Source organism: Arachis hypogaea, chromosome 10 (assembly GCF_003086295.3).
Source record: "Arachis hypogaea cultivar Tifrunner chromosome 10, arahy.Tifrunner.gnm2.J5K5, whole genome shotgun sequence".
Classification (NCBI taxonomy): Eukaryota; Viridiplantae; Streptophyta; class Magnoliopsida; order Fabales; family Fabaceae; genus Arachis; species Arachis hypogaea.
In genome coordinates this window covers 244,223-266,516 of record NC_092045.1, presented here as the reverse complement: position 1 = coordinate 266,516, position 22,294 = coordinate 244,223, and the positions used below count along the sequence as shown (strand labels likewise).

General features: G+C 34.2%; 4 protein-coding genes across 4 annotated transcripts; 3 read left to right on the top strand and 1 right to left on the bottom strand.

Annotated features, from left to right (window-relative positions):
* Positions 1 to 276: 276 nt before the first annotated feature.
* Positions 277 to 4,679, top strand: LOC112714312 (protein BIIDXI). Its single transcript, XM_025765883.3, has 3 exons — positions 277 to 964; positions 3,195 to 3,692; positions 3,763 to 4,679. The coding sequence occupies exons 1-3, from the start codon at positions 874 to 876 to the stop codon at positions 4,353 to 4,355; spliced, it is 1,182 nt and encodes a 393-aa protein (XP_025621668.1). The 5' UTR covers positions 277 to 873; the 3' UTR covers positions 4,356 to 4,679.
* Positions 4,680 to 6,432: 1,753 nt separating this feature from the next.
* LOC112714310 (la-related protein 6A) lies at positions 6,433 to 9,865 on the top strand. The gene is made up of 11 exons (XM_025765882.2): positions 6,433 to 6,843; positions 7,119 to 7,200; positions 7,696 to 7,790; positions 7,884 to 7,955; positions 8,057 to 8,136; positions 8,240 to 8,321; positions 8,593 to 8,640; positions 8,739 to 8,804; positions 8,885 to 9,019; positions 9,205 to 9,301; positions 9,387 to 9,865. Exons 1-11 carry the CDS (start codon positions 6,574 to 6,576, stop codon positions 9,512 to 9,514), a joined length of 1,155 nt encoding a protein of 384 aa, XP_025621667.1. The 5' UTR covers positions 6,433 to 6,573; the 3' UTR covers positions 9,515 to 9,865.
* A 323-nt stretch (positions 9,866 to 10,188) lies between these two features.
* Positions 10,189 to 14,052, top strand: LOC112714309 (phospho-N-acetylmuramoyl-pentapeptide-transferase homolog). Its single transcript, XM_025765881.3, has 8 exons — positions 10,189 to 10,744; positions 10,821 to 10,901; positions 10,988 to 11,247; positions 11,538 to 11,988; positions 12,285 to 12,349; positions 12,873 to 13,060; positions 13,339 to 13,547; positions 13,717 to 14,052. The coding sequence occupies exons 1-8, from the start codon at positions 10,631 to 10,633 to the stop codon at positions 13,897 to 13,899; spliced, it is 1,551 nt and encodes a 516-aa protein (XP_025621666.1). The 5' UTR covers positions 10,189 to 10,630; the 3' UTR covers positions 13,900 to 14,052.
* Positions 14,053 to 19,425: 5,373 nt separating this feature from the next.
* On the bottom strand, positions 19,426 to 22,028 carry LOC112714308 (cytochrome P450 710A1). Its single transcript, XM_025765880.3, has one exon. The coding sequence runs from the start codon at positions 21,405 to 21,407 to the stop codon at positions 19,884 to 19,886; it is 1,524 nt and encodes a 507-aa protein (XP_025621665.1). The 5' UTR covers positions 21,408 to 22,028; the 3' UTR covers positions 19,426 to 19,883.
* Between the last annotated feature and the right edge of the window lie 266 nt (positions 22,029 to 22,294).

Here is a 22,294-nt window from a genome sequence, read left to right as displayed (position 1 = left end):
GAAAAATGGTACATATTTATATTTTAATGTAAGATGATAAATATAAATTTTTCTTTTATTTATTAAAAAAAAAGCCTCCATCTATATACATGAAAAATAGGGATAGATATACATTCTTTATTCATGGGCTATTGAAAAATGGAAACATTGTAGATTAATTAATTAAATCACGGGTTATGTCCAATGTATGTGAACACTGTCGAGTGCCGTAATACGGAGGTGGCTGAAGGGGCCCAACATAAGACCATTAGACCAGGGTCTTAAAGCTAGGAAAATGGATCTTCTTATTTTTTGAAATAAAGTGTGGTTTTTTATTATTAATTTTATAAGTGAGATTTAAAATAAATATAAAAAAAATAAAAAATTAGAGATTATATTTTATATTTTTAATTTTTTTTAATAATTAAAAAGATTCATTTTTTTTAAAATCAACACTCTACAGGGGAAAAAGAAACATATTTTTTTTGTTTTTATTTAAAAAGAAATTAAATTATGAGTTTTACGATAGCAAATGCATGATTAACGTTTTAGAATAATGTAAACCATGAAGGATAATTATTCAAAAAGGAAAGGAAAGGAAAATGTGTGTCCACACTCCACACTAGAGATGTGAGATTAGAGGTCCTTAGTCCTATTTTGTGAAAGAATTTTCTGTATCCAAATTTCAATTTAATAAAGTTCGTTTTATTTATTTAAGCTAATAAGCTTTAAAAAAAAAAGAAGAGCAAAATGGAGGGACCATAGGGTTGTGGGCGAGAATCTTATATAAAAGGACACTCACTCTCCTACTCTCTCTGCCTTTTGTGGTTCCTCCAACACTTCTCATATATCAGTGAGAGAGAGAGAGAGAGAATATTTTGGGTGTGCAGAGATATGGCTCGAAGCTCAATAACAATGAAATGGGTGTCCATGTTCATGCTCCTTCTGCTCCCCCATTTCACCCTTACTACTAAGGCAGATGATGGTAATGTTCTCTCCTTGCTCTGCAACATGTATGTGTCTATGTTCCTGAGATCTGATCAATTATGCTGGGTTTTTTCCCTTATGTGTTTCATCAAATTGTGTGGCCTAGTAGTATGGTACGAGTACGATAATGTTTTGTTAGTGTTTACTTTCTATTTTAGAATTGGCTCTTGTAGGCAGGGGTGGGGGGTAAATTCTGGAATTTGGTTTTACTAATTTGAACTGATGGATTTTGAGGACACTAAGGATGTTATACATACCAATTATAGAAACAAGAGGGTCGTTATTGTGTTCTAACTTGGAGCACTTTTCCTTTTGTGAGACCCTTTGAGCTTGATTTGGTTGGTTAAGCTCTTCTAGTTCTAGATGAAGTGAACTAACAAGTCTCATTTCTCTGTTCTGTTCTCCACCGACTCTGCATTTTTCACTGTCTTTTTTTTTCGGTATTAAAATTGTATAGTAACAAGTAACAACTAACAACTCAAAATAGAACAGATGTTGATTACTTTTTTAATTGTACAAAATAGTATATCTCTTTTAATTTTAAATGTGGGTGAGGGTAGCTTTCCTCCTTTCAATTTCATGTCATTTTCTATTTTCTTCTTTTTCCTCCTTTAACAGTTTCAAGGATGAAGGTAAAATTGTGCCCAAAATAGGAATGAACAAAAAGATCTGTTAGAAAACATGATGAAAATTAAAGTGGCCAAGTTGCAAGCGAATAGTTAAAAAGATAGTAATTTCCAAACTAGACTTAAATAAAAACGATTTAGTATTTTTATGTTGCTTATTTTCCGTGGCTACTTTAAAGTTTGAGTTCGGCATTTTAAAGATAATAGTTTTTGCTTTTGTTTTTGGCATTTTTTAATGAGGATATTTACATTAATTGAAAAATGTTAGTAGTTTATAGAATTGAGGCTACGAATTTAATGAACTCATAAAGTTGGTATAATACTATAATTACGCGCTTCTTAATTTCTTAAAAACACAATAGTTGACTGTAGGCAATATTCACAGTGATTATATCTTAGTTTCAGACAGCTAAGCTAAACTTGTAAAAAAACAAGAAAGAAAAAGTAGTAGAGTGTAAATAGTAGGAGTGGAAAATCATAACTAGCCTCGAGATGCATAAAAGAAGGCATGGCAACATAAGCATATGGGACCCAATGAAAGGACTTTTTGGAATTTTTTGGTATATAAATCTTAGGGATGCGAAATGACCTTATTACTTATTAGACACATTGTTCCCGCCTTTCATCGAATGCTTTTCCCCTCTAAAGTATAAGGACCTTTTCGTAAAGCCAATAATGGCGTTATCAATATCACTCACCAAATCACCAATTATGCTAGCAGATTTTACTAATTATTGTCGTTTAGGTCACTAGCTAGTAGCTATTTCCCTTAAACAAGGCGATTATAAAAAGCACGGTAACAACAAAGAAGGTGCTTTTGTTTTTCTCCTTGAGTCAAAGTGTGCGAGAGAGAGAGTAGTGGGAGTCTTGGAGTGGGGTTAGGAGTAGGACCCCCCCATGCGCTCAACGCGGCTTCTGATTCATATTGGATTGGACCATACATAAATTTTGTTTCCTTTCAACATCAAACGCTTTTGTCGTGTTTTAGCCACTGGGAAAATATTCTAATCCACTCCCTTGCTCCTTGCCTCGGCCTCATTCATACATGTGTGAATGGCAGCAGCTTATATCTCTGGCATACTCTCTTTGCTTCTATGCAGTTCCACTAGTTGGCACGTACTCAATGAGTGAAAACATTTTGTTAAGGGTATTGGGTTAGGTAAAAATTTAAGTGCAGTCGATTTTAGGTCAAGTTGATAGTTGAGAACTGTTAGATGAAAATTTAGTTAAATCAGTCAAATCATGTAACGATTTTTAATTATCAACTTCACGTCCACTGTACCTGAGTTTTCACCATTGGGATAATGTTGAATCTTTTAGTTTCCTTAATTTATTACATTGCTGGATAATGGCATGATTATGGGAAGGGGTCCAGTCGAGAATGGTGTAGATAATTAGGTATGGTGCAATCACTGCAAAAATGTTGATTTGTTCAACATAAATAAATATTGAATGTTGATTACGATTGAATTGGGCTGGGCAGTTGGGGACTTGGGGCATGTGCTTGAGAAGGAAATGTTGCAGCCGGCCCCCAACATGCGATGCTACTTTTTTGTTGTCTTGTGTTGCTGGCATGTGAATGTGAATGTAATTAACGTACAGGACTAGTGGGAAACGGAGATTTCGAGGCATCACCATCAAATGGGTTCCCAAGCGAGGCGCTAGTGGAAAGCCCCACCGAGATCCCAAGCTGGAAATCAAATGGCACCGTTGAGCTCGTTGAATCCGGTCAAAAGCAAGGTGGCATGATCCTAATTGTGCCACAGGGAAGGCACGCCGTCAGGCTCGGCAACGACGCCGAGATCAGCCAGGAGTTCCCAGTGGAGAAGGGCTCCGTTTACTCCGTCACGTTCTGCGCCGCCCGCACGTGCGCACAGCTGGAGTCACTTAACGTGTCCGTGCCGCCGGCGTCGCAGACCATTGACCTCCAGACGCTCTACAACGTTCAGGGTTGGAACTCTTACGCCGTTTCTTTTAACGCTGACAGCGACTCCTTTAGGTTGGTTTTCAAGAACCCTGGCATGGAGGATGACCCTACTTGCGGGCCAATCATTGACAACATTGCCATCAAGAAGCTTTTCACTCCTGACAAGCCCAAAGGTATTATTTCCATTAATTAATTATTATATTAGATAATTAGATTGATTGAAATTGAAGTACTCCTCTACAGATAACGCCGTGGTCAATGGGGACATGGAAGAAGGTCCATGGATGTTTAGAAACACATCACTGGGTGTCCTACTTCCCACCAACCTAGACGAAGAAACCTCCTCGCTGCCTGGCTGGATCGTGGAATCCAACCGAGCCATCCGCTACATCGACTCGGACCACTTCGCCGTCCCCGGAGGCAAGAGAGCCATCGAGTTGCTCTCCGGGAAGGAAGGCATCATCTCCCAAATGGTTGAGACCAAACCAGACAAGGATTACAGCTTGACCTTCTCGTTGGGCCACGCCGATGACAAATGCAAGGAGCCTCTCGCCGTCATGGCTTTTGCCGGTGACCAGGCTCAAAACATCCATTACACACCAAACTCCAATTCAACATTCCAAACTGCAAATCTCAATTTCACTGCCAAGGCAGATAGGACCAGGATTGCCTTCTACAGTATTTACTACAACACCAGAAGTGACGACATGAGCTCCCTTTGTGGCCCTGTGGTCGATGACGTCAGAGTCTGGTTTGCCGCGGCCACCTCCCTCTCTAAATTGGCCCTTTCCAGGCTTAGCCTTCTCATTTTCGCCTTACTTTGCCTTCTACTCTGATGCCTTTAATTTCATTTCCAATTATCTTCTTTGCTCAATACTCTTACTAGTTACCTCTAGGTACATTCACATGTATTGTATTTGAACTGGCCTAAACTTTATCCAGTTTTTGCTATGACAAATGACAATGTCCTACTCCTGTCTTAGTACCTTTGTCACTGTTATATACACCGCATAGCTAGTGAGGAATTTGATGGTTGAATCTATAATATTCAATTTTGGAATGTGAAAGCTAAGTACAATCTAAATTTCTGTTATTTTTGTGGGATTGATCCGCTAAAGTGAGATTAAAGCAGCTTGAATTTGCTTTGCTTGATGTTGCAATCACTGTTCATGATAAGAATGCTTTGCTCTTTATGATATATATATATATAGCTTGTACAGTGTTAAATGTCATTTTGTTTACTCCAACATTCTTTGTTTTTTCGGATAAGTAATTACAATGACATGTAAAGTAGACAAAGGCAGAATTTTAGAACTAATGATGGCGGGGTTAACTGTACACGGTTGGACTCGGGTCCAACAGAGATCTAATGGCCTACTTTCATGAGTTCATGTTCATGATCTGGTCATTCTATGTTACGGGACTATAATTTGCTAGGGTATGCATGATTCGCCACAATTGGTTAAATAAAAGGAAATAATTATTAAAAATAAAAAGTGAAAACTTAGGTGCAACAGTCTTGACGTGAGGTTAATAATTGTGAAATGTCATAAAATTTGACATATTTAACTAAATTATTATTTAACGAGTATCAATTATTAATTTTATAGAAAGACAATTATATATAAGTTTTTATTAAAATAAAAATTTTTCAATTAAAAAAAAGTATATGCCTATTTTGCTAAATTGATGTGTATAATATAAACATTTGAATCGGAACAATTTTACTCTTAAAATGTTCCAAATGTAAAAGATAAAATAGAAGATACATATAATTAACTTTTTAAAAATATAGATTTACCTTTATATGATATTAATATAGAACAAATCTTATACTAAGATATAATTATATATTATTATGAAAAAATATTTAAATTAGCTATTATTATTATTTAAAATATCATAAGATGTATAATCAATATATCAAGTTTTCCAAAAGTAAACATATTGACAAAGTGATAAATTAATGTTCAAATTATTTATAAATCAAGATAATAAGATAAATTAATGTTCAAATTATTTATAAATGAAGATAATAAAATTCACACAAAATAGAAATTTAAAATTTAATAATAATTAAATTTTCATTTTTTATTTAATCAATTTTCTCGTATTTAATTTTTTTCCCCATAATGAGCTTTTTGTATAATAATGTTAGCAATGTATGATGTGATATATATCATCTTTAGGCTCATGTTACTCTTACTATAATTATTATTATTTATTATTTTCATATTTTGACATATTTTTTTTTTTTGTTTCCCACGGTATCCCCCAACCCGGCAGGTCAAGGACTAATCCGTCGCGGTACTGAGCTCCATTTAAGGGTTTGCCGCTGGCCAATGGGTTGCTGCATGCACAAGGCGAGATCATATTTTGACATATGATACGAGTAAGAACTCTAATATGCAAAAGAATTTCTCCTCTTTTTGGAATTTTCACACTTCTATCGCATTTGAGGGCACATAATACCTATATTTGAAAAATCATCCTCCCCAACACTTACACACCCATTGTCTTTAAAAACAACCTTTTTACATTTTTTATTAATCTAAACATCGAAAATTTTTCTTTTATTTTAGAAATTCTTTATTCGTCGCTCCTCCTTCACCCTCTACCATCAACTGTTTTCAATCTACATTTTTATATACAGAGATATTTATTTGTGAAGGATTTAAAATGACCACGATCCATAAAAAATCCTCATAAATAGGAAAAAAAAAAGAAATATGAAGAAAAAATTGGATATACAAGAATGTAATGAATTAATTAAACTAGTCACCAAAAAAATGAATTAATTAAACTAACAGTAAAAATCCTGAACCATTTCATTTGTTTACTCTTTCAAAGCTGATAAAGAAAAAATAAAACATAAATGACATTGATTTTGAATTAGAGAGGAAATGTCAACAAGGGGAAACTATTAACCCAGCTAATAAAAGGGCCCTCAAGTCTGAAAATCAAATCAAATAACTCCAAAACAGAGAGAAACAGAACAACACACCAAAACAAAGGGCGGGGGAGATTTTCTTCCATTTCCTCTCTCCCCCCTCCATGGAAGGCGGCGACGATTCTCTCCCTCCCTCCGCCGCCTCGCCCCCTTGGCACGGCGATCACGCTGGGGCTTCCGATCCCGATCCTGCTTCTGGCCCGGAAGATATCGCCGAGCCTGAATTTCATGATCTCCTCACCGAAGAAGAGCAACACCATACCGACCTCAACCATGACCTTGACCATGACCATGACGATGACCACGAGCACGCCCCTGAGCCTGAAACCACCGACGTCTCCTTCGATGATCTCAAGCTCAAGATCATCAAGCAGGTAAAAATACCTCTTCCATTCCCCCTCCCTCTCAATCACTCTGATCTTCAAATTTCAACCAATTTATCTTTTTAATGTGTTCTTTATATTCGATTGTGTTCTCTCGTAGGCACAGCAACTTAGTAATGTTTTAATTCGTTCTATTGTGTTATGTGTTTAGTAACGAGCGTTAGAAATATTTATGTTTTAGCTATGACTAGGTTTTTGATGAAGACATTGTTCTATTCCTTCCTTGACTTAGCTTGGTGAATTTGGTTGTGTTGATTTTGGTTCAGGTGGAGTATTATTTCAGCGATGAGAATCTGCCCACTGATAAGTATCTCTTGGGTTTCATCAGGAGGAATAAGGAAGGGTTTGGTAAGTGGTATTAACTATTAAGTCTCTCTGTGATGTTGCTCTTTTATTAGGCATATAATATGATCTGGTCGCCAATTCTTCGTGTGTTGTGTATTTGCTGTTAGTCTGCTAGCTTTGAGATGTGAGATTATCCATTTTGAAGTTTTTCTCTGAGGTCTTAGGAGGGAACTTGTATGCTGTTGCATAGAAGCACATCCTGAGGGAGGATAAATTTTTGCTGAATGAGGATTTTATTTGTCTAGTAATAACTAACAAGCATTCTCTGAGGATATGCTTGAGACTGCCTGCATTTTATGACAACTATAATTTCTTCATAAAGAATAAGACAATGTTTCTTCTCATGCTTCTTTTTATTATTATTATTATGAAGAAGCATCATTGCTGTCTCTTAAAAAAAGCTAATGTTAGTTCATGTTGTTTATGAAGTTACACACATTTCACATTTATTTATTTATCTATCCTAACATGTGTTTCTTATTTTCACTGGTCCTGCAGTTCCTGTATCAGTAATTGCTTCCTTTAGAAAAATGAAGAGGCTCAGTCGAGATCATTCAGTTATAGCTGCGGCACTGCAGGAATCTTCAGTGCTTGTATGATAAATCCTTCCTTGTTTTGTAAACATGAACTGCATTTGCGATTATCTTCTTGCAGACCTGAGGGAATTTCATTAATGGGATTTGCAGGTTGTGAGTAGTGATGGCAAAAGGGTTAAGCGGGTCAATCCATTTCGATTCAAAGAATCTAGAGATCATAAGGTATTAGTTGAAGGGGGAAGATACCTTTTTAATGATTCTTTCTTCCTTTCTTTCTTCTTTTTTTTTTCTTTTGTTATCTGTGTCTTATTATTGGATTCTAGTTATATACTGTTTTGGTAGAGAATTTGCCAGAGGATCATTCAAAGGACAACCTTCAGCGAATATTCCGTGAAGCTGGAAAGTAAGATTTCTTCCAGCCTTGGTATTGTTTCAATATTTGTTAAGTAAGACCGTAATTTTTGTGGTTCGAATTCTCTTATGTGGACATGTCTTCTTATATACAGTATAAGGCGGATTAGCATTTATGATCCACGTTCTGCTGCAGAGTCGACAAAACATAAACAAGAAACATTTTTTAGTAGCAAGGTTTGGAATTATCTTATATTTAAATCTAGACTTAAGTATGAAGAGTTCTACCTTTTTAATTGCTCGTGCTAGAACTTCCATTTTGAATATTTCAGTTGTCTTAGAAATGAAATATTGTGCTGCTAGTACTACTTCTATAGTCTCATAACGGTGCCCTGTAAAATTGCTTGCTTATGTCTAACTCTTGGGTGTTAACTAACATTACTTTTTGCCTTTTCTGTTCATTGGTTTTTTTCTCACTTACTTTGACATCCATTTTACTTTGATGTAGTTACATGCTCTTGTGGAGTACGACACTATTGAGTCGGCTGAGAAAGCTGTGAGTATCATTTTATATAATTTTATATGCATAGTTTCATAGGCATTTATCGCCTGGCCAATTGATGTACTCTTCCCTGATCCTCGTTCCTGGGTTAGGTGGCTTTGTTAAATGATGAACAGGATTGGAGAAATGGCATGCGTGTTAAACTTCTCAAGAAAATGGTTAGTTCCACATTCGTTCTTCATGAGACAAATTATCTGAAAAAGTTAACGATGATGATGATGATGATTTTATGATATAGGGGAAGTATGGACACAAAAAACAAGCTTGGAAGGTAGCTAATTCTGAGAAGAATAGCTCTAGCCATGTGTCTGAACAAACAGATGAGGAAAATCATAGTTCAAATGAGCTTCATGAAGATACACATGATGAAGAGGTTTGTTTTACATTGTTTTCTTAACCCTTTGAAGCATCCTGTAATTTATCTATTATAAATGAATCATCAATTGTTAATCATATAAATGCAACTATTAATAGATATTTTTAAAAGGATATATTCCAGATTTCTGTTTCAATTTGAATAAGTTTTCATTCACCTGCGTTGCTTTTCTTTCATTACAGGATGGCGACCACTTGGCAAAGGATAATAAAGGTGGGCATAGGCCTAGAAGTCATGGAAGATCAAGAAAACAAAAATATCGTGCTGCAAATGGAATAGGTATCTCTTTTATTAACAGTTCTGCTTGTGTTCTATCATTTTTAAGTTGAATCTCTTCCCTTGTTGATAATTGTATTTGTTCCAGGCCATGGAAGCACTTCATCTACTCATGTCATGGAAGCACCGAAACCGCCTCCTGGACCAAAAATGCCCGATGGAACACGAGGCTTTGCAATGGGACGAGGGCGACCTCCTGTCCCAGCTCCCAATTAGCAAAGATTTGGAGCTAGACAAGAAGGACTTGTATTTAAGCAGTGTTTTGCCCGTCGGTTGTAGTGATATCCTAGTTTTTTTAACTTGGGGTTATGAGTGTGTTTGCTGGAGTCAACATTCAAGGTTTTTGTTGGGGTGTTCAATTTTATGGGTCAGCTTGTGAAAGCTAGTAGTGTTGGTGGAGCATATTACCTAATTTAATGTTTTATTAGGCTGGAGAGGATAAACCGTACTTCTATTATGGTAATCCTCACCTTACGAGGAATCTGTGTAACAAAACAATCCCCTGAAAAATCTGTTAATGGGGAGGTGAAAGCTATCGTTTTGATATTGATTTGAAATTTACTATAATGATCACTAGTATCGTTACTTAAAACAACGGGGTTGGCTTGAAATATTATTTCACAGAACTTGTAAAATTTTTAAGGTAAACCGGATCTGGAAATCTATGGAGAATCCATGGGTCTAAACTCCCGCAGTCTACTCATGTTTCGATCTTATATTCCATCCTGACACTTCTCCCTTGAGTTAGATTTTAGGTGGATTAGGTTCATAATCATTCGTTAGGGTGTGTTATGTGGCTAACGAACAAGTTCTGCGAAATGAGGGATAGCTAGATTGCTAGCTACTTTATTTAATAATAATAATAATAATTTATCGAGTGTGAATAAAGTGGGATATTTTGCGCTACGTTGGAGAATTATTTTAGGATCTTATTTCTCATGAGAAAGTAACAGTATTACGAAAAGATGAAAAAGACATTAGGTAAGAAACAGTCGGAAAGCCAAGAAGAGCAAGTAAAGATGAAAATTTTGAGATGTTGAGATGCCAAAGGTGTTTCGAGGTGAGGTGAGGTAAGTGTGTGACAGTAGGAGAGTTACGTTGCACAATGACAGTAGTAACAAACTAACAAACAAGAAAGAAAGTGGCATGGTTGTGTAGCGCCATTCTGACAATTTCCCATCCCCCATCCTAATTGCCTCCCGAATTTATTAATAGAATATTGCATTGCACACATCTCCCTGGATTCTCGAATATACCCATGGCCTTGTTCTGTTTCTCCTCATATTCACAACTAACAAACTCAGATCTACATTTCTCTCACGTTCCATATCCATGGCTTCACATCCACGCCTCCCCTTCCCCAATCACCTCCCTCTCCCTCTCCCTCGATCCTCATCCTCCCTGGTCCTTTCTCCACCTTCATCCTTCGATTTTCCCGCTCTCAAGGTACTTTACTGATCTCATCTCCTAATTAATCTCAACGTTCATAGATGCATAAGTGATTCGATTCGTTCTGCTGCAGCTACGTCCATTGGCTATCCAACAGCATAGCTCCTCTTCTCGACGTCATTTTATTCATACCAGTACCAGAGCCGTTGATGATGTACGTTTCTTCCTCTTGCTTCTCATGTATTCAGATTTATTTGGTTGGGATTGGATTAAGATACATACATACATACATACATACAGGATTCTTTTGACATGCCGTCTCCGGAGGAATGGACCTATCTTGATGATTATGAGAATTTCCCTCCTCCTGCTGCTGCCGAATCATACGTCATGTCCTCCAGTGATGGCGAAGACAGCGACCGTGACGCGTTTCTCACTCCGGTCAATGATCTTGAATTACCTGCTGTTTCTTCCTCCTCGGCTTCCTCCAATCATAAAGACTCTATAACCGTCGCTGCTCATCGTTTTGCAACTCTTAGCAGTGAACGCAAGAAGCATAGGCAAGTATGTACAACTTGTATCATTGTTGTTTTTTGAACAATCACTTTAAATTCACGAGGAAGGCAAGGGAATCTCACTAATGCTAGTATCTAGTTTTGGTAATAATCCTTCAAATAATTTGATCATTGATAGCCCAAACTATTAATGGTTCTGTATGACCATGTTGTTTCTAGAGATTTGGTGTATTCTTCATCATTCTTACGTTGCAGCTTTTGCCTTTATGATTCATAGCCTTTGCTCTGGATATTACTTACCTCATCTCCTTTACCAATTGCCTTTCAATTTACAGGATCAAACGTGGCATGATCATCACTGTGGGTCTTATAATAGTCTTGTTGGTGCTGCTCTTGTATGTAGATTGGTGTGCGTGGAGAATTGTTAGATTGCCCTTGTCTCCTTTTTATTTGACCCGACCTTTCCTCCTATCAGCCATTTTGGTCTCTTTTGCTGGCTATGTTTGTGTCCCTATTTTTCGTGGTTTTAGAGCTATCAATGTTATCAAGCGCCAAGGTCCCATTAGACATCGCTTGAGAAAAAGGACACCTACATTGGGTGGTTTGTTTTTTGTACCTATTGGTATAATTGTAGCTCTACTCCTTGTCGGTTCCTCATCTGCTGAAGTGTCTGGGGCAGCTGGTATGACAGTTGCATTTGCAGCGGTTGGTCTGCTTAATGATATATTAAGCCTCACCAAGAATCACAGGAGAGGTTTGCCTGCACTGGCAGAACTTATTTTGGAGGTAACCATCATTTAAAAAAAAAATCATTATTTTATTTTCTTTTTTCATTTCTATTGTGCATTGTGACTAATTGTTCTCTGACAAAACACCATCATTAGTCTTTGCTATCTAGTATCTAACCACTTACTAATCAAAAGCCTCAATTTAGTTCTAGAAACAAAATCCGTGTCTTGATGCCCACGTAGATAAGCAGACACTAACTGTGAGGAACTAAAGTAGGGTGGCCTTGAGTTTTATTAATTTACAAGTTCTACAATTATTTGTTTTTATTAAATTTGCATTTTCATGCCTTACAGATAGCTGTTGGAACGTGGTTTTCATTTTGGCTGGACATCACTAGTATATCTTCCCCTTATGGCATGTATACCTTCTTGTTACTAATCTGATCAACATTTTTCTGATGGTAACTCACATGTCTGTTCTCATAAAAAAGCACTTTTACAACCAGTTGCAAACATGGATTTCCCCTTCAGTTCCTGGGTTAAACCTTTAATTAAATGCACTTGACATGTTTAATATTTGTTGTCAGACATGCTTGGTGTGTTCAGATGGAATAGTTAAAGGATGGAAAGTAACTATAGAGAGCAATTAAAATTCTCTACGACAAAATCATATCTATGTGATTTCAACTACTTTTCATCTTTTTTTTTTAATTGTATCTTCTCAATAAAATTGCTATGATTGCACTCATGAAAAATAAAATATTGAAGCATTGTAAAAACATTTTTTTTAATGGTCGATCATACTAACTATAGAATGCAGATGATGATGCTGCCCATAAGCAAGGTTTTTTTCGTTCATTTATTTTAGTATATTTGGTCGTTTGATCTTGTAACAAATCACTCAAGTTGCCTCCTTCCCCTGATTTCTTTACATATATGCAGGAAGATGTTGGTACCACTTCCACCAGGCCTCATGTACTTGGGACGATATTACCATCTCTTGACTTCATTTTCTTTTGTTTCTGTCGGACATGGCATTAAGTTGGCAGATGCTCTTGATGGACTAGCTGGTGGTACTGCTGCATTGGCTTTTACTGGAATGTCAATAGCCGTGCTTCCAATATGTTCTGGTTAGTGGCATGTCTTTTAAGTCACTTATAAACCAATTATCTCTAGGGCAGACATCTCTTCTTTTTCAACAAAGATGCTCCACATCTTGATATGGATTTAAATATATTAGGGTATTCTTCACATTCTAGTATAACAGTTTTCTTTGAGAATGAGCAATGACACCTTGCCTCCTCTTATTTAACTGGGATACTGACAATGGTCATTTTCAGTACTACGTAGAAGGAAATTTTGCTTCTGTTGTTTGCTATGTTATTGATCTGTTAACATCGTGAACCAGACCTCGCTATATTTGGAGCTTCAATGGCTGGGTCTTGCGTCGGATTTCTCCTGCACAACAGATACAAAGCATCTGTTTTTATGGGTAATACAGGATCTTTGGCACTTGGTGGCGCATTGGCTGCAATGGCTGCATGTAGCGGAATGTTCTTCCCACTTTTCATTTCATCTGGAATTCTCGTTCTTGAGGCATCATCAGTTATCATTCAGGTCTTTACCACGCTTATAATGTGACTAATTTTATATGGGGTTAAGATCTTTTTGATATGAATGCCTAATCCATTTTATAAAATTCATTCATCCTTATTGTTGGCCGCAATTTTCATGTGCGGAAAGTTCTTATTTTAATGTTATTGCATTCTGTTTTCTTATTTTTCAGATATTGCACTTGAATGTAACTAAGGGGTTACAGGAAGCAGGGTGGCGCTTTCTTAGAATGCCGCCCTTTCATTATCACCTTCAGTTACGTGGTTTCAGAGAACCAAACATCGTATTAGGTGCATATCTGATATCATCTGTGTTGGCTTTGCTTGGTGGCTATGTCGGTTTAATTTCAGCATAAACATCATCAGTTACCTTTATCAGATGATACATGTCTCTGTTTCTTGCAAGCTTAGCTTTGATTTCCACATTAGTGGTTCAACCATTGAATTCAACCTATCTTCAATATCTCCCCATTGGAGCATGATTAATATTTTGGTTAAATTGACAAACATATTAGTAGCAGAACGTTCCCTGCCAACCCTTTAATGTTTTCCTTAACCCATCGTCACGCCCAATACACAATTTCAACGGATTCCAAATGATAACATATCTCGAGAGGAATCCATTTTTGTTAAAATTTTTGTCAATTGATTTTAGAATATTTGTCTCTCTTTTTTAACTTCTATTATTATTCAATAGATTCATGATGAACGAAAATTGTTTATAGCTGAATAATGCTACTAAGTATAATTTCAATCAGCAGTGAAAGGGATGATAGAGTTTTGCTCATGAAAGATAAAAATATGGTTAATCAGGAAGAATGTTGAGACTTATTAAGGGATCGAACCTACTAGTATGTGCCTTTTTTGAGATGGTTGCGTGTCAAAGGTTTCAAATTCATTAGGATTACCCCAAAGTCAAAGCTCGACCTTAAGATCATGATTCATGACATTATATTTCGTTCAAAATAAATCAAGTTGGGTTGGTCTAGTGGTTAGCTCACTAGTCCGCTTAAACAAGTATCGGGGGTTCGAATCCCGCCTGCTGCATGCAGCAACTCATTGGCCAGCGGCAAGCCCTCGTGGGAAACCAAATAAATAACCCAGTTAATTTTGTTATCTAAAAATGAATAAAATCAATGTATTTCAAACGATATCCAATCTTCATGGTCAAAATACTTCGAAGGAAGCATCGTCTGAAATGTTCACATATAAAAAGGGTTTTGAAAAATAAATATATAAAAAGGGTTTTGAAAAATAAATATTAGAAGGGGGAAAAAAAGTTGGTTGCCTCAATTTTCAACCAGGAATGTTGCCAACTACTCACATTTTCTTCTCTGACTATAAAGGAAGGAAGAAACAATGACAAAAAGGTTATGCAAGAATTAGGATTAGGATTAATGGTGTTGATATAGTCAGAGAAGATGGAAATCATAAGTTAGAGAGAATGACATAAAATCCTTTTATAAAAGTGGGTTTTATTTTAAAATTGAAATCTAACCACTTGTCCACTTATATAAATCTAATAATTGTTATTATATCTTCTCATTTTTCATTAGATATCATATATATATAATATTTTATTTTAATCATAAAGACTAATTTAAAAATGTGTTTATATTTACTATTCTAAAAGACTGTATTAATATTTTTTTAAAAACTAATATGTCTAAAATATAAATTTTTAAAATTCATTTATCACTTTACTCTAATATTAATAATAATATTGTCAAGACTTTTTCTATTTTAACGAGACTTTTTTTAAATGGAAGGTGACACTTAGGGTTGGTAATGGATATGGTAGAGTAGGATTTAAACTCTATTTTAATTTTACTAGTGGGTTAAAAAAAATTTTTAAATTCTACCTTACTTTATCCGTGGGTTGAAAATTTTTCAACCCTAACCCTACTCGCACCCTAAAATTTTAAACCCTATCATACTCGATTCTACCCACAGAAAAATAAAAAAATTTCAAGCAAATATAAAATTCAACCATTCGAAATTTTATATATATTAATAAAATAGAAAATAAAAAATTAAGTTTAAATTAAAATTAAAAATAATAAAATCTTAAAAAAATCTAACATAAAATTATAAATAATATGATCATCAATTAATTTAATGATTATTTTAAATTTTTATAAAAAAATTGTAGGTTTAATACTCATTTTTTTCACTACATACATAACTGTTACCTATATATTATATAATATATTAAGAATGCGATTAGGATATGATAGAGTATATTCTAAATCCGTATCTTATCTTATCTGTAAGTAAACTCACACCACACTTTATCCTATTTACAATAGATAAAATAGACAACTCTACCCGAATAGATTGATTTGAGTTAAATACCTGAGAGTAAAATATAAATTACCATCCTAGTAGCACTCCTATCTTGTCAAGAAAATAAGTCTCATCTTCTTTTATATAATTGTATTCATCGATAGCGAGTCGTATTTACATTAATTAATTTTTATATAATATAATAAATAAAAAATGATAAATACCATAGTTAAAATTTTCGTATGGTGTATAATTAAATTGAAGGGACCAAATTCCATTCTCCACAACAAAGAGAGATCAAAATTGAAAATTCAAATCAAACCACTCTAATATTTTCAACCATGTTAGATATGTACGTATATAGATAAATTATTTAAATTAGTTATTAAGTATAAAATATATATTAAAATAAATTAAATTTTAATATATATATATATATATATATATATACACGGTGATCGATTTTGGTATATAAATAATATTTTAAAATTTTTAATATATAAAGGTATAGATAAAATAGAGAAAAAAATCCAATGCAATGAAATAATATTATCTTTTTAATAAAACAAAAACTATAATTTAGCTTAACTTAAAAGTAGTGTTTTAAGACACTCTTTTAACAATTCTTTAAGAAAATAAGAATTTTATACATTTACTGCCATTGAAATCTTAAATTTCTTACACTAATTTTTATTTATAATAAACTTCAAGTAGTAACTATGAATTTTTAAAGAATACTTACTTTTTCTCTGAATTACTCATTTACAAAACCCTTCACCCGAGACCTATAGGAATGTAGAATGTTTTTAAAGAATGTGTGTTTGGAGTGTAAACAGATTTTAGTGTTAATATATTTTTGTAGAATTAATTTTGATCAAAATTTAATTGATGTTAATGTGATATATATATATATATAAATACTCTTTTGTCAAATTTGGAAAAAGAATGCTATTGGATGCATAATTATTAAAAGGACATATTATATTTTTTCATTCATATTTTTAAATTTAAGTTAATCACATCAACCATTAAAACAATTATGTAAATATTGTTTTATGATTAAATAAATTATTAAAGAATGTTCAGATTAAAATTTCTTAATTGAATGTGTTTAATAGTAAAAAATATTGAACAAACTTTTAGAGGCAAAATAGATAGTTAAAACATTTGTATTTTATTTTATTAGAGAATCATTAGAATTTGTTATTTTTTTATTATTAATTATTTATTAATATTTAAAAATATAGAATAAAGTATATTATTAAATTATTAAATTAAAAAATTAAGTTAATAATTAAATAATAATAAAAATAAAAAATTTCTGATAATCTCCTCGTATTTTTTATTTTGCTATTTCAATAAAAAAAATGTATATAACAAACAAAAATTTCTTGTTTTATGACTTTATCTTAAATTCTTAATACCTCTGTTTAATCCAAAACTAAATCCGTGTTTAAAAGGCAAAAGAAAAACCCAAGAAGATAGTTCAAAGATCGAGGAAGTTAAACCCTTTGACTTTTTGAAAACACAAACAGAAGGCATACATGCAAGTGCATAGGATAGCCCAACCACTGTGATTTCCAGTTTCCGATCTGTGGCACCTCCTTCATTGGTTGTCTTGTGAATACTGAATAGTTAGTTAATCGAGACTACACTCACGGGATTTTGCAAAATTAATGACAAAAATCCATTCTATCCTAATCATCATATCCTATCCTTCATCCTTGTAGATTTTGCTAACATGGATGTTCAGGAAAATAGATCTTCTTAATTATTAAAAAAAATTAAAAGTGTAAAGTATAATTTATAATTTTTTATTATTTTTTATTTTATTTATAAAATTAATGGTGTAACATTACATTTTATTCCCTCAATTATTAAAAAAAATTAAAAAAATCCATTTCTGAATCTCCAGCATATCCTTCAGTCTCTTGGTTTTAAAATTTCAATTTAACTAACGTATGTATCAAGGACATATAATATATTTATTATTAGTAAAAATTTTAAATTTTTTATGATAAATATATTAAAAATTTAAATTTTTATATTTTAATAAAAAATTTAATTTATAAAATTTAACATGTGTTCTTAAAATATAAAATAGATAAATTTTTAAAATAATATTAGCTTTCACTTTCTTATTTATTAAAAAATTAATGTATTTAGACTAACTTTTTATCTAGATATATTAGTTTTTGAATGAATCAAAAAATGAAAATAACGCTTATTTTAAAATGAACGGAGTATGTTTTTAAAGTATTTGTTAAAATTATTATTAATACAAAATTTAAATTTTTTAGTGAACGTATAATAAAATATATTAAAAGTTAAAACTTTTTTGTATTTTAAGTAAGAAGTCTTTTAATTGACAACCTCAAAAATATGCATATTAGTTAAATTCTATTATTAGTATTGCTTCTATTATATTATTAAAGTTATTTGATCTTCAAAATTTTAAAACTTATGGATTAAAACTTATATGACATAAAATAAGTGCAATTAACTCATAATTTAGTTTTCTTAATAAAGAATATATTTTATTTTGTTTACTATTATTCTTAGAATAATTATGCTATATGAAAACCGAAATTAATTCATGAATTGGAATTCTTGAGAAAATTTAATATTGCTGTTGTTATTTTTTATTATTTTAATGACTAATTATTAATAATTATTTTATTAAAAAATATAGAAAAATAAAATAATAAATTTAATTTTAATATATTTTCAGTATAAAATAATTTTATACGTATATTCAATTATACATTGATACATTAAAAAAATAAATATATTTTTTATTAATTGTGTGAATGATCATCCAAAAAAATAAATATTATTAAATATAAACAAATACATAATAACTCTTTTTGTATTCATAGAGGATTTTTTTTATACTAAAAAAATGCAAATTGGATAGGCCCTTCATATTTCCACCAAAATCAAGTGGAGTTTACTTTATTTTCTCTTGAAATTTAATTTTTCTTTTGATATATAATTATTTATTTATTTGTTCTATGTTCTTTTAATTCCTGAAAAAATTCCATGCTGTTCGCAATTTTTGCATGTGATATTATCCTCCTATGTTACAATGAATGGTATGTTTTATATTATTTTATTTTATTTTATTATTTTATTAACAAGAGTAGAGATATTCAGATTCGCGATCTCTTAGATAAGTATAAGAAGATTATACTATTTAAATTATAATTCATTGACTATATTATTTTATATTTAAATACCAAATAAAGTATATTTTTTATTTATAATATTTTTAAAATTAATCAAAATTATAAATAAAATTTAATTTGATTTAATTTAATTCTAAATATTTAAAGTATATCTCAACTTTATCTATATCCTCAATTTTTAATATAGCCAACAATAAATCAAGATCTTTGTTTAATTTTACTCCCTTATTATTATACATCGTTATCGTTATCATCATCATTATTATCATTATCTTATATTGAATACGAAAAACGATTAGCAATAATCTAATTAAAATTTGCATTTAATATAAAATTTTAATTATAAAAATTTAAGTTAGAATAATTTAAATTATAAATTGAATAAAATTATCAAGAAGACGAAAGTAATTAAACCAAATAAATAAAATACTAATAAAGCTATGTATAAACAATAATTCTCTTCCCATAATCCCAGAGTTATCCGAAAAGTAGGGTCACATGAATAAGTTTGCTGTCCTTACTTTTCATTAATCATTTTATTTGATTGCCAATAAACACCCAATGTTCCACCATCCAATGACCTCTAACAACATTCACGTACACAAGCTTTTACAGTAAAATGGAGTAGCATTTTAGAACTCAACGAATAAATCATGAGAAAATGGGGGGGGGGGGGGGGGGGGGGGAGGAGGGTAAAAAAAAAAAAAGAGCAAAATACAAGTGAACATACATGCTTGACACTAATAAATGAAAAATGAATAAAATGAAAATTTTGAAAAAAAGAAAAGGCAGTGACCCGTAATCCAAGAAAAGGCCGACACAATTAACAAACAATGCAAAGGGCGAAGAAGGGCACTACGGGTAATTCAGTGTCCAGGGAAAGAAGGATAACGTACGCAACGCCTAGACAGGAACACCCTGCAATCGTCTTTGGGGCAGATGGTGGGGACGTATGCAATATCATCGCAGCCGTCCGTTCTGTCTCTCTTGAAATCGATCAACGAGGCGAACATCGCTATGAACAGAACCAAATGATTCAAGGCATACCTCTGGCCCACGCACTGATGGGCCCCGGCACCAAACGCCAGAAAGTTTCTTTTATAAATCTGGTCCTCTTGTCTCTCCTCCGAGAACCGGTCCGGGTCGAATCGGTCCGGTTCAGGGAATCCCTGAAACGATGACTCGTAAACCGACGGGAAAACGATCGCGCCCTTCGGAACCACGTAGTTTTCAGTCAACGGGAAATCCACCGCCGCGATGTGCGGCACCAGAGTCGCCGGCGGACGGAATCTCACCACCTCACGAGCCACCGCTTGAGTGTACCTCATCTCCCTCAACTGGTCCGTCGTTATTAGTTCGTCGGACTCAGGCGACCAGATTCCGGCGACCTCGTCCCTCACCCTGGCCAACACATCAGGATGAGAGTCCAGCAGCGTCACCGCCCACAGAAGCGACGACGTGGACGCGTCCTGAGCCGCAAAGAGGAAGTCGAAGAGGTATCCGCCAATCTCGGCGTCAGAGGAATATGGTGGAGGTGAAGTATCTCCGGCGAGCTGCGCCTCTGCGATTTCGCGTAGTGTGTCCTGCATCCAGTAATCGATTAAGCACGAAGGTTCCTCTCCGTTCTCCATCCTCTTCTTGCTCATAGCCGTGCAGGTAGCTAGGGTTCCGGCAAGACGATCGACGGCGAGCCTGGCATTTCGGAACGCCATGCCGGGGAGGTCGACGGGGAGCTTCATGAGACCGACGTTGAAAAGATAGTAATCCCTCTCGAAGCTCTGGCGGGCCTTGGGGGTCAAGTAGGGGCCAACGAAGACCGTCTGAGAGGTCTCTAAGTTCATATCCCGGGCTAAAACGCGGAGCGGAATGGGGGCTTGGGCTTTGTGTGAGAGCTGAACCCAGGACTTAAGATGGTTGAGGATTGTGATCTGCTGCAGCGCGGTGTATGTGGAAAGAGCCCTTGGAGTGAAGTTGGGTGCGATTCGACGACGGAGATTCTTATGGTCTTGGCCCATCATGTAGATGAGGTTGTGCTCACCGAATAGCTTTTTACCGAATGGGTGGCCCACGAGCCTGAATGCGTCGGGCCTAACATTGGCGAAGACCTTGTGGGAGAGCTCTGTGTCTCTTATGAAGACTATGAAGTTGCCGATGATGTAGTTCACAGAGAGTCCTGCGGTGGTGGACTTGGCGAGGCTGGATTGTTGGTCCCAGAACTTGGTTGGGTTTCTGACCAATGCGATTGCGTTTCCTATGAAGGGCAGGACCACGCTTGGCCCTGGGATAGACCTCTTCTTGCTTATGTACTTGATCTGTTCTACAAGGACCAGCAAGATTATGAAGCATGTTATGTATGGCAATAGGGGAGTCAGAGGAGATGCACTTGACATGTCCTCTCTCTCTCTCTCTCTCTCTCTTTCTGAAAGGAGGTGGGTGGTTGGGCTTTCTTCAGCTCTCAATTTATTTAGATGAGATCGTCTTGGAGACTTGGAGGAATATAAATTAGGTGGGAAAAATAAAAAATCAAATCGTCTGATTGAGGGGTCAGCTATGGGCTAAGGTCAAAAATGGTGAGTGTTCACTTCAAGATTTCAAGTCAAATTTGAGTTTCAGAGGGAAAATATACAAGAGGCAGGTACCTGTCTTGAAAAATAAAGAGAAAATAGTACAGAAATATCAATAGTCTTCGTTCTAGAACAAGTATAAGAAGGAGGAGCAAGGAGGAGATGAGGGGAGGAAGAGGTGGTGGTGGGTCACTATGGTGTGGGGCTGTGATCCAGCTATGACGTGGTACACTTTGATTACGACAATATAAAAAGAAAATAAAAAGAGCTTATCCTTTATTTGCAATGGACAAGAGAAAATAGTTTTTTTTTTTTTTCATGATCTCTTTCTCTTTTGCCAGTCAGCTTATGTTTTATAAATAGAAAAAAAATGTTATTTGGAGATTCCCAACTCTTTTATAAACTTTTAACTGTATTAGTAAAAAAAATATTATTTTTTTAAAAAAAAATTGGTTCGTTAGTATTTAGAATTTTATAAAATATATAATTCTTTAGATCGCTAATTAAGAGGAGAAGAAATAAACATCTTTACTCTAATCCATAATGTGTTAGTTGATTCGAGAATCCTATTCATATTCATTTCCACTTCAAATTACTTTTATGTGTGTGTCTTGTGAGTTTGTTCATTGTTGTCTATGAAAGTTTTGCGTAATCGCCTACGTTCTCTAACCGTTTTCCTTATCGCTAATCATTGCCCATTTTTATTTTATTTT

What these genes read in the sequence shown, in the direction of transcription:
- LOC112714312 (XM_025765883.3), top strand. Translation starts at nt 874, where the DNA reads ATGGCTCGAAGCTCAATAACAATGAAATGGGTGTCCATGTTCATGCTC. An exon ending in TACTACTAAGGCAGATGATG is followed by an intron (nt 965 to 3,194) that starts GTAATGTTCTCT and finishes ATTAACGTACAG; the next exon opens with GACTAGTGGGAAACGGAGAT. An exon ending in CACTCCTGACAAGCCCAAAG is followed by an intron (nt 3,693 to 3,762) that starts GTATTATTTCCA and finishes ACTCCTCTACAG; the next exon opens with ATAACGCCGTGGTCAATGGG.
- LOC112714310 (XM_025765882.2), top strand. Translation starts at nt 6,574, where the DNA reads ATGGAAGGCGGCGACGATTCTCTCCCTCCCTCCGCCGCCTCGCCCCCT. An exon ending in GAGGAATAAGGAAGGGTTTG is followed by an intron (nt 7,201 to 7,695) that starts GTAAGTGGTATT and finishes CTGGTCCTGCAG; the next exon opens with TTCCTGTATCAGTAATTGCT. An exon ending in TTAAACTTCTCAAGAAAATG is followed by an intron (nt 8,805 to 8,884) that starts GTTAGTTCCACA and finishes TTTATGATATAG; the next exon opens with GGGAAGTATGGACACAAAAA.
- LOC112714309 (XM_025765881.3), top strand. Translation starts at nt 10,631, where the DNA reads ATGGCTTCACATCCACGCCTCCCCTTCCCCAATCACCTCCCTCTCCCT. An exon ending in TCGATTTTCCCGCTCTCAAG is followed by an intron (nt 10,745 to 10,820) that starts GTACTTTACTGA and finishes GTTCTGCTGCAG; the next exon opens with CTACGTCCATTGGCTATCCA. An exon ending in CGTGCTTCCAATATGTTCTG is followed by an intron (nt 13,061 to 13,338) that starts GTTAGTGGCATG and finishes ATCGTGAACCAG; the next exon opens with ACCTCGCTATATTTGGAGCT.
- LOC112714308 (XM_025765880.3), bottom strand. Translation starts at nt 21,407, where the DNA reads ATGTCAAGTGCATCTCCTCTGACTCCCCTATTGCCATACATAACATGC.